Raw genomic sequence first — 22,374 nt, 5'->3', positions numbered from 1 at the left:
CGAGAAAACCCTTATGGCCCAGGGTGAAGGGGAGGATGATGAAGAAGAGGACCGGGTTGTGTATACCGAGTCCGATAAGGAGGATGCCCCTCCCTCCATCCCCCCTCCTACTCCTACACCGACGGAAGTGTCTCTCCCGTCTACGTCCTCCACCACGACTCCTCTACCTACGGCACAGGATATGATTCGGCTCATTGAATCCGTGATGGAGCAGAAGCTCCAAGAAACTCACCAGATCATTCGGTCGATGGGAGGTTCCAAGGAATCTCGCAAAATCTCCATCAAGGACCTCCCCGCATGCTCGAGCGACAATCCGTGGCGATTCGCCGAGCATATGGTCATCGCTGACGACAAGATCTTCGTCAGCGATAAGATCGGTTCCATACCCTTGGAAGAAGTGGAGTTCTTCCCCCACTTTGAGGCGTATCCGGACTGTTACGTCCGTCTACGTTCAGAACCATCCTCAAAGGAAGAGACCGAACCGAAGGAGAAAATAGTGTTCGATCTCTCGAAGGCCCAGGCTATGCTTGCCAAAGCGCTTAAGAGCAGAGGCTTTACCAGCTCTGGACTTCCGGCTCTGAGCAAGAAGTACCCCACCTACGTTGCGCCCGATGAAGTGGTGATACCCTTCACGGAAAAGGCCTTCGCTGCCTGCTTTAAGGCTGTAGAAGAAGGGAAATCCTGCCCTGCATTGGAGGAATGCAGACCTTTCTCCGCAGTCACCCCGCCTGACACCAAACACTGGAAGGATGTGCAACACACCTTCGTGGTGGGCAAACTAGATCCTGACGTTGCTGGACGTCAGTTTAATGAGGACCTCCCCAAGCTAAACGATCACCTCCTTCGTAGGGAACAGGAAACGAAGGAGAGGCTGGCAGCATCTCTCACTCTCCAGGTCCAGATGGACGTAATGGCTGGCGACACCAGAGTCCCTGACCATTACATGGTCCTTGCCAAATCTCATATGGCAACCTTAGTCAAGGATCTGTACCACTTCATGCGAGCTCGTAGAGCCTGCAGAGAATTCGTGTTCTCCAGTGCCACTGTCAGACACGAACCCCGGAAACTGATTTCCTCCAACATCTGGGGCAAGTACCTCTTCCCGTCTGATCTAGTGAAAGAGATCACAGACAAGGCCGCATCTGAGAACAGGAACCTTCTCAACAAATGGGGCATGTCTAGGAAGAGAAAGCCCTCTCAGGATGACGGTCCTCAGCCTAAGAGGAAGCAGTCGAAGCATAGACCCCAGCAACGTCAGCACAGACGTCAGTTTCCGGCACCCGCTACTCCCCAAGTGGCCGCTCAGCCGCCACAGACCTTTCAGTTGGTCCCACAGCCGGTTTTGTCCTCATCACCGGCCTTCAACCCCGCCTTCGAGCAGCACTCCACTACCTTTCGTCCCAAAGGTAGAAGCTCAGGCAGGGGTTCCGGCAGAGATTCCTCTCGCCGGCCCTCCAGAGGCAGAGGAGGACAGGGAGCTAGCGGCCGAGGCAGCAAGTCCTCGGGACCCCAGAAGCAATGAAGTGCTTCCGGTGGGAGGAAGACTCCGCCACTTCCAGGATCGTTGGACCTTCGACTCCTGGGCACACAGCATCATCAAGAAAGGTCTGGGCTGGAGCTGGGCGCAACCACCCCCAACCTTCCAGCAATTCTTCCAACGTTCAACCCCCCTCCTGGAAGAATATGTGCTAGACCTCTTGAACAAGAAGGTGATAAGAAGGGTGAAGTCCACAAGGTTCCAAGGGAGACTGTTTTGTGTCCCCAAGAAAGACTCAGACAGACTCAGAGTCATTCTGGACTTATCCCCCCTCAACGTATTCATATCGAACAACAAGTTCAAGATGCTGACTCTTCAACAGATCAGAACCCTCCTGCCTCGAGGGTCTTTCACGGTCTCGATAGACCTGGCGGACGCATACTGGCACATACCAATGAACCATCACGCTTCCTCCTACCTTGGATTCCGACTCCAACGGAAAAGCTATGCCTTCCGGGCCATGCCCTTCGGACTCAACGTGGCCCCTCGGATATTCACAAAGCTAGCGGACGCAGTAGTACAACAGCTCCGCATCCGAAACGTCCAGGTGATGGCCTACCTCGACGACTGGCTAGTGTGGGCGCCCTCGCCCGAGGATTGTATAGAATCCTGCAGAAAAGTTACCCAGTTTCTCGAACACCTGGGATTCCAGATAAACGCGAAAAAGTCTCGCCTATCTCCAGCTCAGAAGTTCCAATGGTTAGGCATCCACTGGAATCTTCAGTCACACCGCCTTTCCATTCCAGCAAAGAAAAGGAAGGAAATAGCAGGGTCTGTCAAGCGACTGTTAAAATCCAAACGGATCTCAAGACGCCAGCAGGAACAAGTTCTAGGCTCTCTACAGTTCGCCTCGATCACAAACCCAGTGCTTCGTGCACAGCTAAAGGATGCAGCGGGAGTCTGGAGACGTTTCGCATCCATCGCTCGAAGAGACCTCAAGAGACGGCTCCCAAGCAGACTTCGACTTCTTCTAAAGCCGTGGTCAGAAGCGAGGGCCCTAAAAAGGTCCCTTCCTCTCCAACACCCACCTCCATCTCTCAACATCCATACGGACGCTTCGTTGGAGGGTTGGGGAGGTCACTCCCACCAAAAACAGGCTCAAGGCACTTGGTCTCCCCTATTCAAGACGTTTCACATCAACATCTTGGAGGCCATGGCGGTTCTTCTGACGCTGAAGTAACTCTCCCCGCCCCCGTCGATACACATTCGCCTGACCCTGGACAGCTCTGTGGTAGTGTGTTGTCTCAATCGCCAGGGCTCAAGATCGCCCAAGATAAATCAGGTGCTCCTGACAATCTTCCGTCTGGCAGAAAGGAAGAAATGGCACCTGTCTGCAGTTCACCTACAAGGATTCCGCAATGTGACAGCGGACGCTCTATCTCGGACAAACCCGATAGAGTCGGAATGGTCTCTAGACGCAAGATCATTCGCCTTCATCTCTCACCGAGTCCCAGAACTCCAGATCGACCTCTTCGCAACGAGCGACAACCATCAACTTCCTCGATATGTAGCCCCGTACGAGGACCCCAAAGCGGAAGCGGTGGACGCCATGACCTTGGATTGGAACAGATGGGCCAAGATTTACCTGTTCCCTCCCACCAATCTTCGGCTGAAAGTCCTCTCCAAATTGAGAACCTTCAAAGGGACAGCAGCTCTAGTGGCTCCCAAGTGGCCCCGCAGCAACTGGTACCCCTTGATCCTGGAGATGCAGCCAACGCTGATCCCCCTCCCGGACCCAGTTCTCTCCCAGCAAATACAGAAGTCGACTGTCTTCGCTTCATCATCGAAAATCAAGGACCTTCATCTCATGATTTTCTCACCCTAGCCGCTAAGAAAAGGTTTGGGATTTCGAAGAAGAGTCTAGACTTCCTCGAGGAATACAAGACCGAATCCACGAGAAGGCAATACGAATCGTCTTGGAGGAAATGGGTCTCCTTCGTCAAGGCAAAGAACCCCTCGAAAATCACTATAGATTTTTGCATGTCCTTCTTCATTCACCTTCATGGACAAGGCTTGGCAGCCAACACGATTTCTACTTGCAAATCGGCCTTGACCAGACCTTTGTCATACGCCTTCCAAATAGATCTGTCTAACGACATCTTCAACAAACTACCGAAGGCCTGTGCCCGTTTACGACCGGCACCCCCTCCGAGACCAATCACTTGGTTTCTAGACAAAGTTCTCCACTTCGCCTCCAACTTGGACAATGATTCATGCCCTCTTAAGGACCTGACTCAGAAAGTTATATTTCTCTTTGCTCTAGCTTCGGGAGCCCGAGTCAGCGAAATAGTGGCACTATCTAGAGAAGAGGGACATATCGTTTTCAACGATTCAGGAGAGCTCTCCCTCTTCCCTGATCCGACGTTTCTCGCAAAGAACGAATTACCTACCAAACGATGGGGCCCGTGGAGGATATGCCCCTTGAAGGAAGATGCCTCTCTATGTCCAGTAGAGAGCCTTAAGGTCTATCTTCATAGAACTTCAAACTTTGGTGGAGGCCAACTCTTCAAAGGAGAAACATCGGGCAGCGACCTGTCACTGAAACAATTGAGAGCAAAAATCACCTACTTCATTCGCAGAGCGGATCCAGACAGTACACCCGCTGGTCATGATCCTAGGAAAGTCGCTTCGTCTCTGAATTTCTTTCAGAGTATGGATTTCGAAAGCCTCAAGAACTATACAGGCTGGAAATCCTCGCGTGTTTTCTTTAAACATTATGCGAAACAAGTGCACGAAGTGAAACATTTTGTGGTAGCCGCAGGTAGTGTTATGAAACCTGCTCTGAACTCTGCTTAGAACAGTGAGTTATTAGGGACTCTAACTCGTCGGGTGCCTATGTTGACCCTCAAGTGATACGTAGTGAAGCAGAAACCACCTTGTGTTTTCTTTAACTGTTCTTACCTCAGGTGAAATGTCATAGTAGATTACCACATGAGTGCTACATGCCACGTGCATGACGTGTGTTACATAAAGACTAACGTTCCGTAGAACGAGTGCCTACTAATACTTGATTCTTCCCTTTCAGACTCGAGAGCACGCCTTTATGACTATGTACATTTTTATCAATGTAAATGTTTTTTACTATTTATTGCATGACATGTATTGATTTACCTGCAATTATATAATAAAATGTCTATTTTATTACTTGTGCGTCTCCCTTGCTCCTTTCTTACTATGAAATATACTAATTGTCATAGTTTTATTACCCTTTATTCTTGGTTAAGGAAAATGCCAGGATTTACTCCGGGCATTTATTTATATAGAGCAAGTAAGTTTCCTTAGCGAATACTTACTCAATTATGAAGATGAGTCAACTCCATGCACGAAGTGTACAACCACCACTTCAAGTTTGTTTCGACGCGAATACCAAATCGCTCTGACTTATCTTATGGATCTCATTGTTCCTTCAGCCTATATGAATAGCCTTCCCATGACCACTTTGATCTCAGCATAGCCCGTGGGGACTTCCATGCCAGGGGGGCAGGAAGGCAACTGCCTCACGGTAGCTCTAGTATAGACCACTATGCTTTCGGCTCAATGTTTTAGCACTCACTTATAAAGGGGAAAAAGTCTACCACGATACACTAATTCTCTGGTACTCTTCCATCAGGACGCCATGGCTTGAGCCCAAAAAACGGATTTTGAGCGAAGCGAAAAATCTATTTTTGGGTGAGATAGCCATGGCGTCCTGATGGACCCACCCTGTCTGTGATCAGGTCCCGCCCTGCGCCGCTGTATCATGGTGATGAGCGAGCTCCAGACTTTCGGAATGAGGACGGACGTGACGTCATCAAAAGCAATGGCGTCCGTCTGTTTACATCGCGAGTACCGATATCGCCACATCTAGATCGGCTGCGGCTCAGCTCCCAGCCACTCCCTGTTCGCCATATTGAAGCGTTAACTCTATATGGGGTGCAGATAGCTATGTGGCACGTTTATACATGTGTTTCCCCTGTTGATACACGATGTCTTAAGGGGAAACCCTTAGGATACTCGCTCCAGAAGTTAGAATTCTGTGATAACCTGTGGTTTAATTCTCTGGGAAAATCCTAGTAGTGATTACCCAAGGAAGCTACCAAAAAGGATCCTTCCATCAGGACGCCATGGCTATCTCACCCAAAAATAGATTTTTCGCTTCGCTCAAAATCCGTTATATAGTGATAGTTGAACACTATCGAAGAACATACAAATACACAATAACTTTATTACAACACTTTCAGACTGTTTGCAGCTCATATATAATACCCATATTTATGAAAATATTACTGATAAAGATAATTAAAAGAGGCTCTTAAATTTAATACAGTATACTGTATATTCGTATGTAATTTTTTATAATATAAATACATGATAAAAGTTACTGAAATACCTGTATATGGTCATTGATATAAAAAGATTTCTATATTGCCGCTCGACCTTTCTCTATTTCTTTATTTCTCAGTTTTAATCTTTCTCTGATATAAAAATAAGTTTTGTAGGAATTTAGTTATTCTTATTTTTTCATAAGCTTGATAAATTGGACTCAGATGAAAAATGCTATTTCAGAATGAAAAATAATTACTGTAGGAATCTACATAGAATTTATAAGTAGATGGCTTTAGCATTTATTAATATAAGCAGATGGCTTTAGCATTTATTAATATAAGTAGATGGCTTTAGCATTTATTAATGAAAATTGTCCAAATTTTTCAAAGATAATTCTTTAAAGGTATTGTAACATAATGAACTTTTTACAGGTGTTTATATTAAATATGGAAAATATATCAAGTTCTGTTTAATATATTTTGTCTTTTTGTGTTGTTATAACTTCCATAAGCTTTTTGAAAAAATTACAAATTTTTTGTTGAAGAAAATTATTCATTTTCCAAAGAACCAAATATCATCCTTAATGCTAAAGATAGAATATAGTGGAAAGTAGTGAATGAAAGAAAATAAGAATGATAAGGAATAAAAAGGAGAAAAAAGATAACATGGAATAAGGAATAAAATAAAAATATAAGAAATATATATACTGTAGAATGAAAGGAAAAGTAAGAGTGCATGAATAACAGAAATGAAAACGAAATACAAAAGGGGGAAGAGTGGGAGAAACCGTTTGGCTTTTGGCCTTACATTCCCTTTACTTGAAACACATTTAGGATTATAAAGCAGCCTATACTACTGAGTTGTGATGTAATGTTGCGTGGTTTAAAAATTTTGCCCTTGATTCTTAGTTTAGGAAGCATGTATACCTGTAAGTGAGTTTTCAGCGTATAGTATTGGTGGTTAAGAAGATTTTATCACACACACACTAATACGGTATGAAATATTAAACAAGTCTTTTACATTTTCTTTATATTTGGATATGCTTTAGTGAGGCCTTGAATTGTAATGTTTCCTTTTGCAATGTCCTGGTATTAAGAAATATTTGTTAGATCTTTTCAAATTTAGTCAAGCAATTGTGACATGGGTTTAGGACGATCTTTATTATCGATAATCTTTTTTATGCATATAGAAGTTGCTGTTAGCTCACTTGGTTTAATTCATCATTACGAGATATGTTAATGAAATAGTATTTTTTCAGGAGACTATGATGGAGTTACGGGCCGATCAAATGCTAATAACAAGGACTTAAACCGCAACTTTCCTGACCAGTTCTTTAAAAATCATGTAAGTGTTTTTATTCACTTTTTATTTGTCAGTAGATATGACTTCTCTTAAAGATTTGAAATGAAGGTGGTTATGCTCTATTTGGTTTAGTATTGGGAGAGGAAGCTTAAAATCCTGTTCTTTCAGTGATATAATTTGACATTTATTTTAGGATATTTTTATGTAATAGAATTTGTGAACAAGCTACTGCCAAACTGATAGGCATATCCCTTGTCATGTGCCAAGTTACCAAGTGAAAGACAAACCGTGGTTCAATGATGATTGATTTTACTTGGAAAAAACTATACTCAGCTTAGAGCTTTTCCTCACAGAGTTTATGCTTCAACTGAAAAGGAACACAATTTAACTATAAAAAACCTTTTGTGGTACAACTCAGGAACATAAGTGGTGGGTTACCCTTAAATATGCACTCTTTGGTGTACATGCAACGGTTCCTCCTTTACTTAAACCAGATGGCCCCCTCACTCACTGTCCAAAGGAAAAGGCAACCCTTTTGGCTGAGTTTTTTGACAGTAAACAGAGTAATGAGAAACTTGATCTTCCCCATTCCTGTTTTCCTGAAGCTAAATTAACTAGTTTAGCTTTTCGACCTCGTGGAATTAAAGCTCTCTTGATGGACCTTGATGTTTATGGAGGTGTAGAAGCAAATGGTATTTTTCCTTCTTTTTATAAAGACTGCAGATTTCTTAGCTCCAAAGTTATCTATTATTTTGCGCAAGTTTTCATGAAGAGCTTTTAGCTTTAGTTGGAGAATCGGTAGTGTTATATAAATGTGTTTGTGATAGCTGAAGTCCAACTGATTACCACCCAATTTCCATAACTCAAATATTATCTGAAGTTTTGAATGTCTTTTGGCAAATTGTCTAAATAGGTTTGCTGAAGGCAAACATTTGTTAACCAACTTGCAATTGGTTTTCGTAAATGCCTTGGAGCATGTGATGCTCTTCTTACAATCTCCAATGCTGTACAGAAATACCTTGATTGTGGTAAGGAATTTAGCATGATTGGCCTTGATTTTATTGCTGCCTTTGATCATGTTAATTCATGTGGCCCTTGTTTTCAAACTTAAACAGTTGGGATGGGAGTGGCTGTGTCTTTTTTACTATTATTATTGAATTTTTAAGTAATAGATCTCAAAGAGTTGTTGTAGATGGGCACTTTTGTGAGTGTAGGAATGTGATATGTGGTGTTCCTCAGGGTAGTGTTCTTGGCCCATTATTTTTCATCTTTTATACATATGACATGTGGTTTGGCCAAGAAAACAGCTTGGTGCATATGCAGATGATGATACTCTCTTTGCATCAATTCCATCTCCTGAATATAGATTTTGGGTTGCTGAATCCCTTAATAGAGATCTAGCTAAAGTTAGTGTGTTATGTAAATTATGGGGCATGAAGTTGAATCCTAACAAAACTCAAAGTATAATTTTAACTAGGTTGAGGACACTTGGTCGTTAACATCCAGATCTCAGCATTGATATTTTTTTTTATAACGATGTATAACTTAAAATTTCAAGTGTGATTCTCAACAGCAAATTTGAGCAACACATTAGTTCTGTGTCTTCTTCAATTGCACAAAAATTAGCTTATTAAGAAAGCCTTTTAAGATTTATGGTGATTAATCTATTCAGAAGTGTTTTAATTCTTTCATTCTACCTTATTTTGAGTATTGTTCTCCTGTCTGGTCTTCAGCTGCTGATTTTCATCCTAATTTGTTGAACAAGAACTTATGGTCTATTAGGTTTCTTATTCCTGATCTTGATATTAATCTCTGGCACCCGTCGTTCAATTAGGTCATTATGCAGGTTTCATAAGATTTTGTATAATTCTTACCATCCTTTACATTTAGATCTTCCCAAACAGTTCTATTCCGTTAATCCTAATAGTCAGCTTTTTTCCATCATGAGGTTCAATACTACACAGTATTTTAGAAGTTTGATTCCAGTTATTGCTGTCAAGAATAACACCTAAATATTTAAAAGTCATACAGAGTTAAATAAACATTATCAATGCTGAGATCCAGATGTTGAGGAGCCACTGTCCTTGACCAGCTTACAATCATACTTTGAGTTTTGTTAGGATTCAACTTCATGCCCTATAACTTGCACCATATGCTATTTTTATTCAGATATCTATTAAGAGATTCAGCAGTCCCAGATCTCCACTCAGGAGATGGAATCGATGCAATGACTGTAGCATTATCTGCATATGCAACAAGCTCGCTTTTTAGGCCAAACCACATGTCATTTGTAAATAGTGTGAAAAGTAATGGGGCAAAAACACTACCCTGAGGAACACCACATATACCTTTCCTATACTCACATGGTGCCCATCAACAACTTCTCTTTGCGATCTATTACTTAAAAATTCAATAATGATACTAAGAAATGACTCGCCCACTCCCAACTGTTTGAGTTTGAAAACAAGGACCTCATGATTAACACGGTCAAAGGCAGCAACAAAATCAAGGCCAATTATATGAATTTCCTGACCACAATCAAGGGATTTCTGTACAGCATTGGAGATTGTAAGAAGGACATCACATGCTCCAAGGCCTTTGCGAAAGCCAAACTGCAAACTAGGAAACAGATGATTACCTTCAGCATGCCTATTTACACGTTTAACCAAGAGATGCTCAAAATCTTTAGATAATATGGGAGTTACATAAATTGGGCAGTAATCAGTAGAATTATAGCCACCATAAACACATTTATCTAACACTATAGGTTAACATAAATTCTTAAGCAAGTGCAAAAAGCAGCCCTTCTTGCTAACTTAAAAAAAGAAATTAAAACTTAAGAGTGGGGGTATAATTACAATTAGGCAAAAAATACCAAAATAGTTTATATGGACATATCCACTTCAAGAGAAAAGAAAATTAATTTATTACAACAAATGTTTTTTATGTGATTAATTTAATTAAATGAGCAATCATAATATTTATTTTATGGGTGACATTGTCACAGAAATTTTCCCTCCTCTTTAAAGAATATTGGAAATTGTTGGTTGAGAAGCTGGTACAGTACATCATTTTCTTTGATAAAGTATTTTCAAGAAAATGCAAACTGTATGAAAAAGATTTTCTGTCTTCACCAGTATTTATTGCTTGTAGAACTGAATCCTTCTTTTTATTCTTTGTGGTTCTTTTGGAAATACTGTATAATATTTCTACGATTGATATTATTAGAGAATTACCGTCAGGTATCACGGGGTTCTAACCCTCGGAACGACTATCCGAAGATATCGTGTATAAATCAAGTACGTATCCTAAGATAACCATAGATATCTGCACCCCGAATAGACCTTTCCCAGTCTAATCCTCTAAGGGGAAGGATAAGTGAGGAGCCGTTACATATCCTATCACCTTTCGGTGCTCCCATACGACCCTGCTGCTTCATTCCTCTAATCGCAGCTTCACGCTACTGTCCTATATTTTTGCGTGTGTGCTCTTTTCACCTTTTTTTCGAAGATTTTCTTCGTATGTTGGCTTCCTCTTCTTCGTCTGTGTTGAGTACCTACCTCTGCTTTTTGTTTTAGCTGTAATTGCTTTGGTTCCCTTCGTGTAGTTAAATTTTAGTCTTTGTGATAGAGGAAGCCTTAGCGCTTCGAGTCCAGCTAGCCATGGCGTCGGGTTTCGTACCTGATTGCTCTTTTTTCGTGTTTACTTGTTTATTTTGTAAGTTTCACGTTAGCTAGTAGTTTTTTAGCATTGCCATGCTTTGGGCTCTATTTTAAGTTAGCATTTACATTGCATTTTTATTTTTTATGTCTTTTTGAGTTCGTGTCAGTTTCGGCTAGCCTAGCCTTGAGACGGTAAGTTTTTAGTCAGACACGGACTCGACGTTTTCGTTTTTGGTCTTTAGTTCCGGTTTCGTTGACAGTGGTCTCTCCCCTTGGGGAGGTTGTTTTTCTCAGTCATACTAGTTCAAACTTGCAGGAAATGTGTTTATGTTGAGTAGGCTGACAATGTCTTTTTATAGTGTATATATGAAATATCTCTTTTGATGATGTTACTGTTTTTAGAATATTTTATTTTGATTGTTAATTATATCCCATATCATTTATTTATTTCCTTATTTTCTTTCCTCACTGGGATATTTTTTCTTGTTGGAGCCCTTGGGTTTTATAGCATTTTGCTTTTCCAGCTGAGGTTGTAGTTTAGCAAGTACAGTAATGATAATAATGATGATGATGATGGAAAAAGAAGAAGAAGTAGAAGAACTACTCTGATCCTGCTCCCACCAATGGCGAACATTCGATATCACATTGAGAGCCGCAGATGATGTTAAAGGGAAATTCTTTCTTTTTTCTTTTAATAAGCAATTATTGCAACTACCATAGACCATTCACTAGGGAAATACCTTCTGTGGTTCTACAGTGACTAACTGATACTTATTATCAGATGAAGAGGATGACAATAATTTACATAGAATATGTTAACTAACAACCCCACATGAGTTTCTAATGAAGTACGATGAATTTTCCAATTTGTAGCTTTACTTCTGACACTTACTGTACTACTGTAAGTATATGATATATTTCAAATTAAGTAGTTGTTCATACTCAAGTCTCAAGCTGGTTGGGTTTTGGCTCTTAACAATTACCACCCTTTTTAAGGCCAACATCATGATCTTGCCTCTCATTTGAGCTGGTCATGATAGTCATTATTTTAACCAGGGTCAAGGGTCAGACAGACTCTCTAACTTTGTTACACAGGACCTCCTCCCACCTAAGGAAGACACCCATATATATAATGAGAATTTGTATTTGCTTAGGAACAAACTTCAAAACTAAAGTAATTTGTATTTTCAATAGCTACACAAACCTGGGTTATTTATATTTATATTTGTTCCAACACAAAATACTTACCGAGAACTACTTTCTTTTGGAGTCACTTGGTGATCTCTCTTTCTCGACCAAGGTTTTTCGCGCCGTTACCCCCCTACTCCGTTCTCTATATAGGCCTACCCCCGCCGCCAAGGAATGCGCCCCGAGGGCAGGATTAGGGCAGGTCACTGCTTCTCTTGGCCATTCTCCCCATTAAGTTCCTTGGTCGTGAGGTGTTCACACCTCACTCTCGTCTCTCTCGATCCTTTGTGCGCGTTTAGTGTTCCACGTGTTCCCAGCGTGGGGACTTGTGTTTTTTCGCAGTGTGCTTTCCCAAGTGTTCCTGTGCGTTCACTTTTCAACCGTGTGCTTACCCGGTGTTTAATTAATTTCCTTAAGTGCTTGTGTTGTGCGTTGTGTGCGTTATGGAACAGTATTCCTTGATTTCCTTCAAGGAATTAATAGCTGAAGGGAACAATTTTACAATAAATCATTCTTCCTCCCCTTATCCTCGGTGTAAGCCGTGTAGGGGCAGCTTATGTTCCCCTTCAACCACGTGTCAGGACTGCTAGTCCTGGAACGTAGTACAGTGAGTGCACTTCGGCACCAAGAGGAAGAATACATCCAAGAGGCTCATAGGAAGACGAGCCTCTCCTCGCCACTTAATTCCCGATGCCTCGTCGAATAGTGATTCTTATACAGCCATCTTCCCCTACCCAGAGTAGGGGACGAGGTAAGTCAGTTGCGGGGAAGTGCCCATTGCTCTTCCCCAGGAGTTTGAGTGGGTGCGGTATAGCACCAAGAAGAAGTAGGCGACGAAGGGTTCGCCTAAGAAGACTAGCGCCGGGCGTCTCACCTGACAGAGCTTCCCTACCACCCTCTCCTACCCAGAGTAGGAGACGAGGTTGGTTTATTGTGGAGAAGATAACTCTTAAGAAGTAGTTCGAAGTAAGTACTACTTTCGAGAGTGTGTGGGGAGACGGAGTCCTGGTGCAAGCAGGCCACGTCTCCTTTGATGACCCCATGTGGGGGAAAAATGTCCCTAATTCTTCTCCACTCTCTTAGCGTATTTTTCAGTCTCTTCTGCAGCCGAGGGCCTCGCCGAGAAGGAGCCTCCCAGGTCTGTATTGCAGCGTTCCCCGGACCGGCAACCCAGGGTTTTTCTCACCACGAAGGCCATCCTCCAGACGCAGATATAACCCTCGCAGGGAGAAATGCGAGAAGGCCTCTTCAGGCAGGCGTAAGACCGCGAAGCTTCCGGTTCACCCCGCCAGCGGGTGTAACCGGGCTTCTTTACGGGCAGCCTGGCCGAATCAGCACAGCTGGTTCGGCCCTCGGACTTAAAAGGAACGGTTCCCTCCGTCGGGTCAGCCCACGGGGATCCGCGTCCGCGTCCCCCAGAGAGAATACACGAACAGTAGTCCTTGACGGTACGGCGATGCCGGTTCTGACCCCCGAACCTGGTGCGGAGCTCCCTGCCGGGGAAGACCGGTACCACCGCAAGGGAGTGCCTGGTATTCCAGAACCGAAGCGCCCGGGGAGTGCCCGGTGACCCGGCTCCTCGAGATCAAGCCGTAGGAAGGACTCTACAGGTAAGCGTAAGTCCCCGAAGCCTCCGGTTAACCCCGCCCAGCGGGGGGAAACGCGCTTCTTGTCGGGCGGCCTGGTCGAACCAGCCCAGCTGGTGCGGCCTTCGGGTCAGAAGGAACGGTTCCCGCTGTCGGGTCAGCCCACGGGAACCGCATCCTCGGCACCCAGAGCCCTTGGGCGGACGAGAGTCCCCGCTGAACCAGCGTTGCCTGCGTTAACCCAGGCCCCTGGTGCGGACGTCCCCGCAGATGAAATCCAGTACCTCGGCAGGACGGCGCCCCTGGCCCCAAAGAGCTAGACGTCCAGTCGGCGTGCCCGGTAACCCAGCTCCCCGGCCCCAAGCCGAGACCTCGGCTGACGGAGAGGAGGACTCCCTGACGAAGGACTCCGTCTATAGGAGAGTGGTTAGCCTTTTCAGAAGGCACCACAAGTACCGGAACCTGCGACTACGGATGAAGTTTCCTGGAAGTCCAGCCTTTTGAGGATCATGCAGACTCCCTCCCAACCTAAGACGTCCCTAGCACTTCCTCTAACCCGAGATCTAGTCCTAGAGCAGGAGTATGTCGGCAAGGTAGTGGCCAGCAATGCCGAGGCTCCCCAACCTTTAAGGTGGAGTCAGCAGTAGACATCCTTAGTCAAGGCGTTTCAGACGGTAGAGCCTCTTCGGCCCCAGTCTGGTTCTCGCCAGCAGAAGCCTCCATGATGGAGAAAACGTCGAGGGACTTAGTAAGCGTCTCCTCTTGGCTGGACTGGTGGGCTTACACTTTGGAAGGTGTACAAGCCTCCTTTGACCCCGAGGACCCTGTCCAGCAAGGCCTACGGAGGGACCTCATTACCTCCGGGGGTAAAACCCTTAGGTTATTGACATATCTGTCTCTCGCACTAACAGCTAACTGGGTGCTCTGGAAGCGAGACACTGTTCTGGCGAAGGTGTCTTGGAAGGTATCAAACAGGGAGACGCGAGCCATTCGCAGCTTTCCCCTGTGGGGAGAGTCTCTGTTTCCTCGGAAGGAACTAGAAGCCATAATGGAGAAGGTCTTGAAAAAGAAGGAGGCTAACGTCCCCAGACCTACGACTCCTAGGAGACCGCCCTATAAGAGGTCCGTCTCGGATAGTGCCGCGACACCCCAAGCCTCTACCAGCACTACGAGGAGAGAAGCCCCCCTCTTCCTCCTGGTCCGCAACGCCTCAGCCCCCCCCCGCAGGGGAGCTCCAGCGCCCTCAAGCTCCTTCAGGTCGGGTTACTCCGCCTCTAGGAGAGAGCAGATCAGGCCGCCCCTCTAGAAGAAGATAAGAGTGGGAAGCCCCCTATCCCCGCCCAACCCTCGGGTTGGAGGATGCCTCAGAAGTCATTGGCAAGCATGGAAGGCTCAAGGAGCAGAACCATGGACAGTGTCCGTACTAAAGGAGGGCTACAGACTTCCGTTCCTAACGGAACCACCCCCGCTTTTTCCGGCCAACCGGATAGAATGGCTAGATCCCAAAGACCCGTTAAAGAGGACCGCCCTTCAAGAGGAGGTGTCGTCCATGCTAGAGAAGGGTGCCATGGAAGAAGTTCTTCTCCTAGGGCCAGGTCTCTACAGTCGCCTGTTCCTGGTGGAGAAAGCGACCGGGGAGTGGAGACCGGTTATAGATCTGTCAGCTCTCAACAGGTTCGTCAAGAAGACGGACTTCAAAATGGACACTCAGAATTCAGTCCTGCTGTCCTTGAGGGAGAGAGATTATATGATGACCATCGACCCCAAGGACGAATACTTCCAGATTCCGGTCCACACCTCGGGTCGGAAGTTCCTCCGGGTGAAATAGGGTTCCCAGATCCTGCAATTCAGGATCCTTTTCTTGGGTCTGTCAACAGCGCCCCAAGTGTTCACGAGAGTCTCCACGGCTGTCGCAGTGGGGGCTCACAAACGAGGCATCCGCCTTATCAGATACCTGGACGACTGGTGGCTTCTTTCCGCCTCAATGGTCCTCTTGGAGGGACAAGGGAGAAGTCTCCTCCAGTTTTGCAAGGATCTGGGGAGCGTAATCAACCCGAAGTAGTCAAATCTATCCCCATCCACCGGAATGAACTACTTGGGAATGACATTAGACATTATTCGGGGAAAATCTTTCCTTCGGAGGATAAGATAAGAAACCTCAGGCACATTAGTCAGCCGTTCCTGTCAGAACACCCCAGGAGGGCAAAAGACTGGCAGAGGCTGATAGGTCACCTGGTCTCATTGGAGAACCTAGTTCCCCAAGGGAGGGTAAGTCTCAGATCCATCCAATGGAATCTCAGGAACCTCTGGTGACAGACGGATTCACAGCAGGTGCTAATCCCAGTCCTTCCAAACACGAGACCCTCCCTAGAATGGTGGCATTGCCAGTCGAACTCACTCAAGGGGACGACCTTCGGGACCGGCCCTCCCGAGTTACTACTGTTCACAGACGCCTCCAACCAGGGATGGGGAGCCCTTCCCCTCGACGAAACGGCACGAGAGACCTGGTTGGAAGGGGAGAGGCAACTCCACACAATGTCCTGGAGTTGGAAGCAGTCCAGAAGGCGTGCCTACACTTCGCAAGTCTGCTAAAGGGGAACACCGTGGCGTGGATGTGCGACAACGCCACGTAGTGGCATACATAAAGAAGCAGGGTACTTGTAATCGAAGGAGTTGTGCGATCTCACCATAGAGAGTCTAGATTGAGCGGAAGAAAATCAAGTGGTGATGTTAGCAAGGTTCATTCCCGGGAGGAAAAACGTTCTGGCCGACGGCCTCAGCAGAATGGGCCACATAGTAGGGACAGAATGGTCCCTTCTCCCAGGAATAGCCAAGCTCATCATTCAACGCTGGGGTTCCCCGGTGGTTGACCTCTTTGCAACAACCTCAACGCCCAACTCCCAGTCTATTGCTCCCCTGTACCAGACCCGAAAGCATCCTTAGAAGACTCTTTTCAGCACAAGTGGGACAATCTGGATGTGTACGCTTTTCCCCCTTTTCACGTTGATACGACAAGTGCTCAACAGAGTAAAGACGGCCCGAAACCTAAAGATGACTTTGGTAGCGCCCTGGTGGCTGGAGAGAGAGAGAGTGGTTCGCGGATCTAAAAGACCTATCGAGTCAACCGCCGTGGCCTCTGTCCGCCAGGTCAGACCTTCTGCACCAGCCTCACTTTCTCAAGCTCCACGACAGCCCACTCTCCCTACGTCTTCACAACTGAAGACTAAAGAGCGGCTCCTGAAGAAAGAAGGATATTCTTCCTCCACGGCTAAGAGAATGTCTCTTTTCCTGAGAAAGTCGGCAACCGCGGTCTACCAGACAAAGGGACCTCCGTCACGAAATGGTGCTCTGAGAGGCACATTAGACCTCTTGAGGCCTCTGTCCCAGACATAGCAGGTTTTCTGGTGTTTCTCAGGGACAAAGCAGGGATGTCAATCCCAGCCATAAAAAGGGGTTCGGGCTGCCTTAGGCCAAGTCTTCCTCCTGAAGGGCATTGACCTGGGGGCCTCGAGACACATAGCGATGCTTGTCAAAAGCTTCGAGCAGTCTTGCCCCCCTCAGGCGGGAAAGGTGCCCCAGTGGGACTTAGGCAAGGTCCGGAAGATGATGTGTCGTTCCCCCTTTTGAACCCTTGAAGGATATCGTGGACAAAGATCTCACCCTCAAGGCCGTCTTCTTGCCGTCCTTGGCGTCCGATAAGAGAGTGGGAGAGATCCATGGTTTCTCATTCGACGTCTCGCACTCCGACCAGGTATCAAAAACCTCTTCGTTTCCACAGGTGTTAATAGGAAGCAAGTTTCCAAGAACACCATTTCCTTCTGGCTGAGACAAGTCATCGCTAGAACCTATGAAGAGGATAAAATGGCAGTGCCAGGCACTCCCCGGCCCCATGACATCAGGGGTCTGAGGACCTCCTTGGCCTTTGAGAGAAACATGGCGGTGGGGCAGATCCTACAGGCAGGCACTTGGTCACACCAGTCAACTTTTACTGCCCACTACCTCAAGGATTATTCAAGGAAATCCTTGGACGGGTTCTCCATTGGGACAGTCATGGCCACCCTCCAGGCTGTGTAGCGGTAAGGCCAGAGGCTGTCCCCAACGATGAACACATTCTTCGCGACTACATACGGAGGGAATCGTCAGAAGAATTTTTTAAGAGGTAAGTCTTAGATAATAGCGTAAGGTTGCGCAGTTACCCTCACTCCCGCATTCTGATAGGCCCCCTCATTCCATAGCCCTCTAGGCCCTACGTGCCGAGTCAAGTGTCAGAATAGCACTCCCGCCTCCTAAAGTATAAGTCTCCAAAAGAAAGTAGTTCTCGGTAAGTATTTTGTGTTGGAACAAATCAAAAATCTTAAGTAATTTTTATTTTTCCTAACATACTTACCGAGAACTACTTTCGGGTAATGTCCCTCCCTTCCGTCCCCTAGTGCCATCCTTCCATTGCCAAGTTGGGCTATACGACGAACTTAATGAGGAGAATGGCCCAGAGAAGCAATGACCTGCCCTAATCCTGCCCTCGGGGCGCATTCCTTGGCGGGGGGGGTAGGCCTATATAGAGAACGGAGTAGGGGGGTAACAGCGCGAAAAACCTTGGTCGAGAAAGAGAGATCACCAAGTGACTCCAAAAGAAAGTAGTTCTCGGTAAGTATGTTAGGAAAAATAAAAATTACTTAAAATTTTTGATATATACAGTGATGCCTCAGGATACAAAAGTAATCCGTTCAGGATACGGTTTCGTATCCTGAGTCGCGTTTTACATGTAAATAGCCTAATCCGTTCCAAGCCCTATGAAAAGACACCTTTTCTTCCATAAACACGCTAAACTGTAGTAATAAACATGCAATGCAGCCATTTCTATCATTCAATAATTAACCCAACCGTTAAAAACAGCCTAATCCATTTTAGAAACCACTATGAGATTATTCAATAATGTAGTTATAGCCTAGTTATCCCCCCCAAGCCCTAAGAAAACGGTCCGTTTTCTTTACTACTGTATAAAAGTTACGGTACTGTATGTAAAGCATTTGGATCAGTGAAGGTGTATTGTTACCTGTACGTACACCTAAATTAATTATTGATACCCTGAAAAAAAGGTTACAGTTAATTAGTGTAACAAAAAAGTTGAAACTTACCTTTTGATTGAGACGATGTCCGATAGCGAAGTCGCGGCAGAGGAGGATGGCATAAGGCAGAAAACGTAACAAGTGACAGACTACGTACAGTAATTTACACACTTAACACATTAACACTTAATCTTTACGAAATAAAAAAATGGCAGAAATAATTAACACTTAACATTACGTATGGAAAACTATAAAATGAAAGAAAAAATTACTGTACTTTAACACTTAACGGTAACATAAAACTTAAAATTGAATTTTTTTTTTTGCTTTTTATAACTACGTTTTTCATATTTTCTAAATCTCTTCTACTTCTTCATCACTTTCTTTTTCTGTTTCTTTTCTTTACTTTCACTTTCTACTTCTTCATCACTTCCTCTTTTCTGTTTCTTTTCTTCACTTTCACCTTCGTCTTGGCCTACTAATACCGCTGGCCTCTTTAATAAGAAACTATCCATTGAAGCTTGTTTCTGCCTACTTTTCAACACATTTTTAAAATGCGTTAGGCAAACGTCATTGCAGTGTTGAAGCGCACGGTTGGTATAAACTTTTTCTGGATGTTCCTTTTCGACGTAGTCTGCCATTTTATGGAAACATGCGAGAATTTCCTTTATGTCTGACGTTTTCAAAGGTGTAACATCCTCCTCATCACCGCTAGAGAACTGCTCTTGAACAACACTCACTTGCATTGTCTCCAACTCCTTCAGGTCGTCCGTCGTCAACTCCTCGTGGTGCTCCTCGATAAGTTCATCTATATCCTCGGCGCTAACTTCCAGCCCCATGGACGTACCAAGATGTACGATGTCAGCCACCTCAGACTGCTAAATGGGTTCAGGATCGTCAACGATCTCGGCTTTGCCTCCAGGCTTCCCGAACCCCTCGAAGTCTCGTGCAGAGACAGCATCAGGCCACAGCTTCCTCCAAAATGAGTTCAGGGTACGCCTCGAAACTTCCTGCCAAGCGAGATCGATGAGTTTGAGGCATATCACGATATTAAAGTGATCTTGCCAGAATTCACGCAGAGTGAGGTTTGTACTCTCTGTGACTTGGAAACATCTCTGGAAGAGATGCTTCGTGTACAATTTTTTAAAATTAGAAATAACTTGCTGGTCCATGGGCTGGAGGAGAGGGGTGGTGTTAGGCAGTAGATATAGGACCTTTATGAAGGAATACTCGGCCAGAAGATATTCCTCGAGGTCAGGAGGGTGAGCTGGAGCATTGTCCAACACCAACAGACATTTCATAGGGAGGCGCTTTTCTTCCAAATATTTTCGGACAGTCGGACCGAAGCAGACATTCACCCAATCAATGAAAAGTTGCCTCGTTACCCAGGCTTTAGCATTCGCCCTCCACATCACGGGAAGGTTCTCCTTGATGACTTTGTGGGCTTTGAAGGCTCAGGGATTTTCAGAATGGTACACCAGCAGGGACTTTATCTTGCAGTCCCCACTGGCGTTTGCACAAAAAGCAAGGGTAAGCCTGTCCTTCATAGGCTTATGTCCGGGTAGCCTATTCTCCTCCGCCATGATGAACGTCCAACGAGGCTTTTTCTTCCAAAAAAGTCCAGTTTCGTCGCAATTGAAAACTTGCTGCGAACTGTAGCCTTCCTGCAGAGTCAACTCGTCGAACGTTTTAACAAAGGCTTCGGCGGCCTTCGTGTCCGAGCTGGCTGCCTCCCCATGCCGTACCACTGAATGAATGCCAGTCCTTTTCTTGAATTTCTCGAACCACCCCCGAGAAGCCTTGAACTCTGGGGGTTCCTGCTGGGATGTTCCTTTTCCTGCCCCTTTTTCGGCCTGAGAATGCACGAGATCACCGAAAATGGCGGAGGCCTTCTGGCAAATTGTAGTCTCAGTGATGGTGTCTCCTGAGATCTCTCTGTCTTTGATCCACACAAGAAGCAGCCTCTCCATCTCGTCATGCACGTGGGTTCTCTTATTGGAGAAAATAGTGACGCCCTTAGAAGGTGCCGCTGCTTTGATGGCCGACTTCTGCTTCAGGATGGTGCCTATCGTAGATGGATTCCGGCCATACTCCTTGGCAATCGCACTTAAACACATGCCAGACTCGTACTTATTTACGATTTCAAATTTCTTTTCCATCGAGAGCATCGTCTTCTTCTTTCCTTCGGCAACATTCTTGGGACCCATGGCTACAGTAATACGTAATATAATACACTACGTACGTTATATACAGTACTATGTATAGTAAACACTAATACAGTACAGTGCACAGTAACGAATGTTTAATAATGATAACACGTGGCGTACAAATGTACTGTATATTAACACTACGTCAAACAAGCGAAAGCACACAATGTCTGTTAACGATACCGCGGTCGGTATGAAAAGAGAGAGAGAGAGAGATGAACGCCCGTGCGTAAGCAAGCTGGGATAGTTGCCGACCAATAGGAAAGCAGGATCTTATGGCGTCAGATAGCATCTGAGTAGGGAGATAACCAATGGGTGAGCAGGAGGCTGTAAGTGAGTCTACCCAAGTTATAAGTCTGGCGGGGCGCGCTTTTTAAAATTACTCCCGGCGAAGAGTTGGGATCTCGTAAGGTTTTCGTATCCTGAAATTTTATTCGTATACTGGGGCATAAAAATCTTCGAATCACTTTTCGTATCCTGAATTTTTCGTAAGCAGAAACTTTCGTATCCAGAGGTATCACTGTATACTGTATATATATATATATATATATATATATATATATATATATATATATATATATATATATATATATATATATACACAGTAGGGTCCCGAATTACACGTGTTCTAATTACGCAATTCCTCAATTACGCGATCGATAGTTTTTAAAAATTAAATTTCCTGTATCTGCGAGGAGCATTCTAAATCCGCGAGTCAAGCACCGCGAAGCGTAGGAAATCTATTGTTTTCTTAATTGTATTGGGGGGGGGGGGGGGGTGATGGTTCCCCGATGTCTGAGAAGGGGGGGGGGGGAGAATGTGAGAGAAAGATTTCTGTTCAAACATGTTAAGAATAGTTTTGGATGAAAAATGTTAAGGTTTGCCCATCTGTTGTGTGAACTTGTCGCTAGGCTAGCCTAACTGTCCAACACCTATATGTATAATATTCCATATTTGTACTAATTAATTTTTATACTTACGTTGTGATTATGGTGAAAAATCCTTATTCATTAAACTTTAAATTAAAAACCATCAAAATCAACAGTGCCATTTGAAATATTGAAAAGTTTCCAAAAAAAAAAATCAACAGAACAGCATCGTCATGGGAACACCTTTGTTGCTTTCGTGTGCAAGACTACCGCTATCATCCAGTAGTAGTGCGTTGTGCTCCGTTTCATCTAAATTGTTTGAAATTCTTTTATATAGTACTTTTGAAACCAAAAATTAAATTAAATAAAGACTATTTTATATCATGCTACTGCCAAACATGTCACTACAACCAAACCCATTACTTTGTTTAGTACGTTCCATCGCCGATCATAACGAACTTGCTAACCAATTTTAACATCTGCCTATAGGTTAACTTTTGGGGCAAAAGATATTTTACCAGGTACTATGTAATAATAATGTTATAATTAATGTTTTATTTATCGTTAGAAAATCAAAATAAATGAAATATGAGCAATTTTGTTTCGTGTTTTTTTTTTCCTAAAAAAACGCCTCCTTAAAAGGAAAACGTTT

At 44.7% G+C, this 22,374-nt stretch overlaps 1 protein-coding gene across 1 annotated transcript in view; it reads left to right on the top strand.

Annotated features, from left to right (window-relative positions):
• LOC137643131 (carboxypeptidase D-like) overlaps positions 1-22,374 on the top strand; it is a 589,663-nt gene that overhangs the window by 88,579 nt on the left and 478,710 nt on the right. The window contains exon 5 of the mRNA XM_068375981.1: positions 7,101-7,186. Coding sequence (XP_068232082.1) covers positions 7,101-7,186 — 86 coding nt within the window. The remainder of the gene's footprint in view (positions 1-7,100; positions 7,187-22,374) is intronic.

Source organism: Palaemon carinicauda, chromosome 6 (assembly GCF_036898095.1).
Source record: "Palaemon carinicauda isolate YSFRI2023 chromosome 6, ASM3689809v2, whole genome shotgun sequence".
Lineage (NCBI taxonomy): Eukaryota > Metazoa > Arthropoda > Malacostraca > Decapoda > Palaemonidae > Palaemon > Palaemon carinicauda.
The sequence above is the reverse complement of the archived record's forward strand: the minus strand, read 5'-3'. Positions and strand labels throughout refer to the sequence as shown.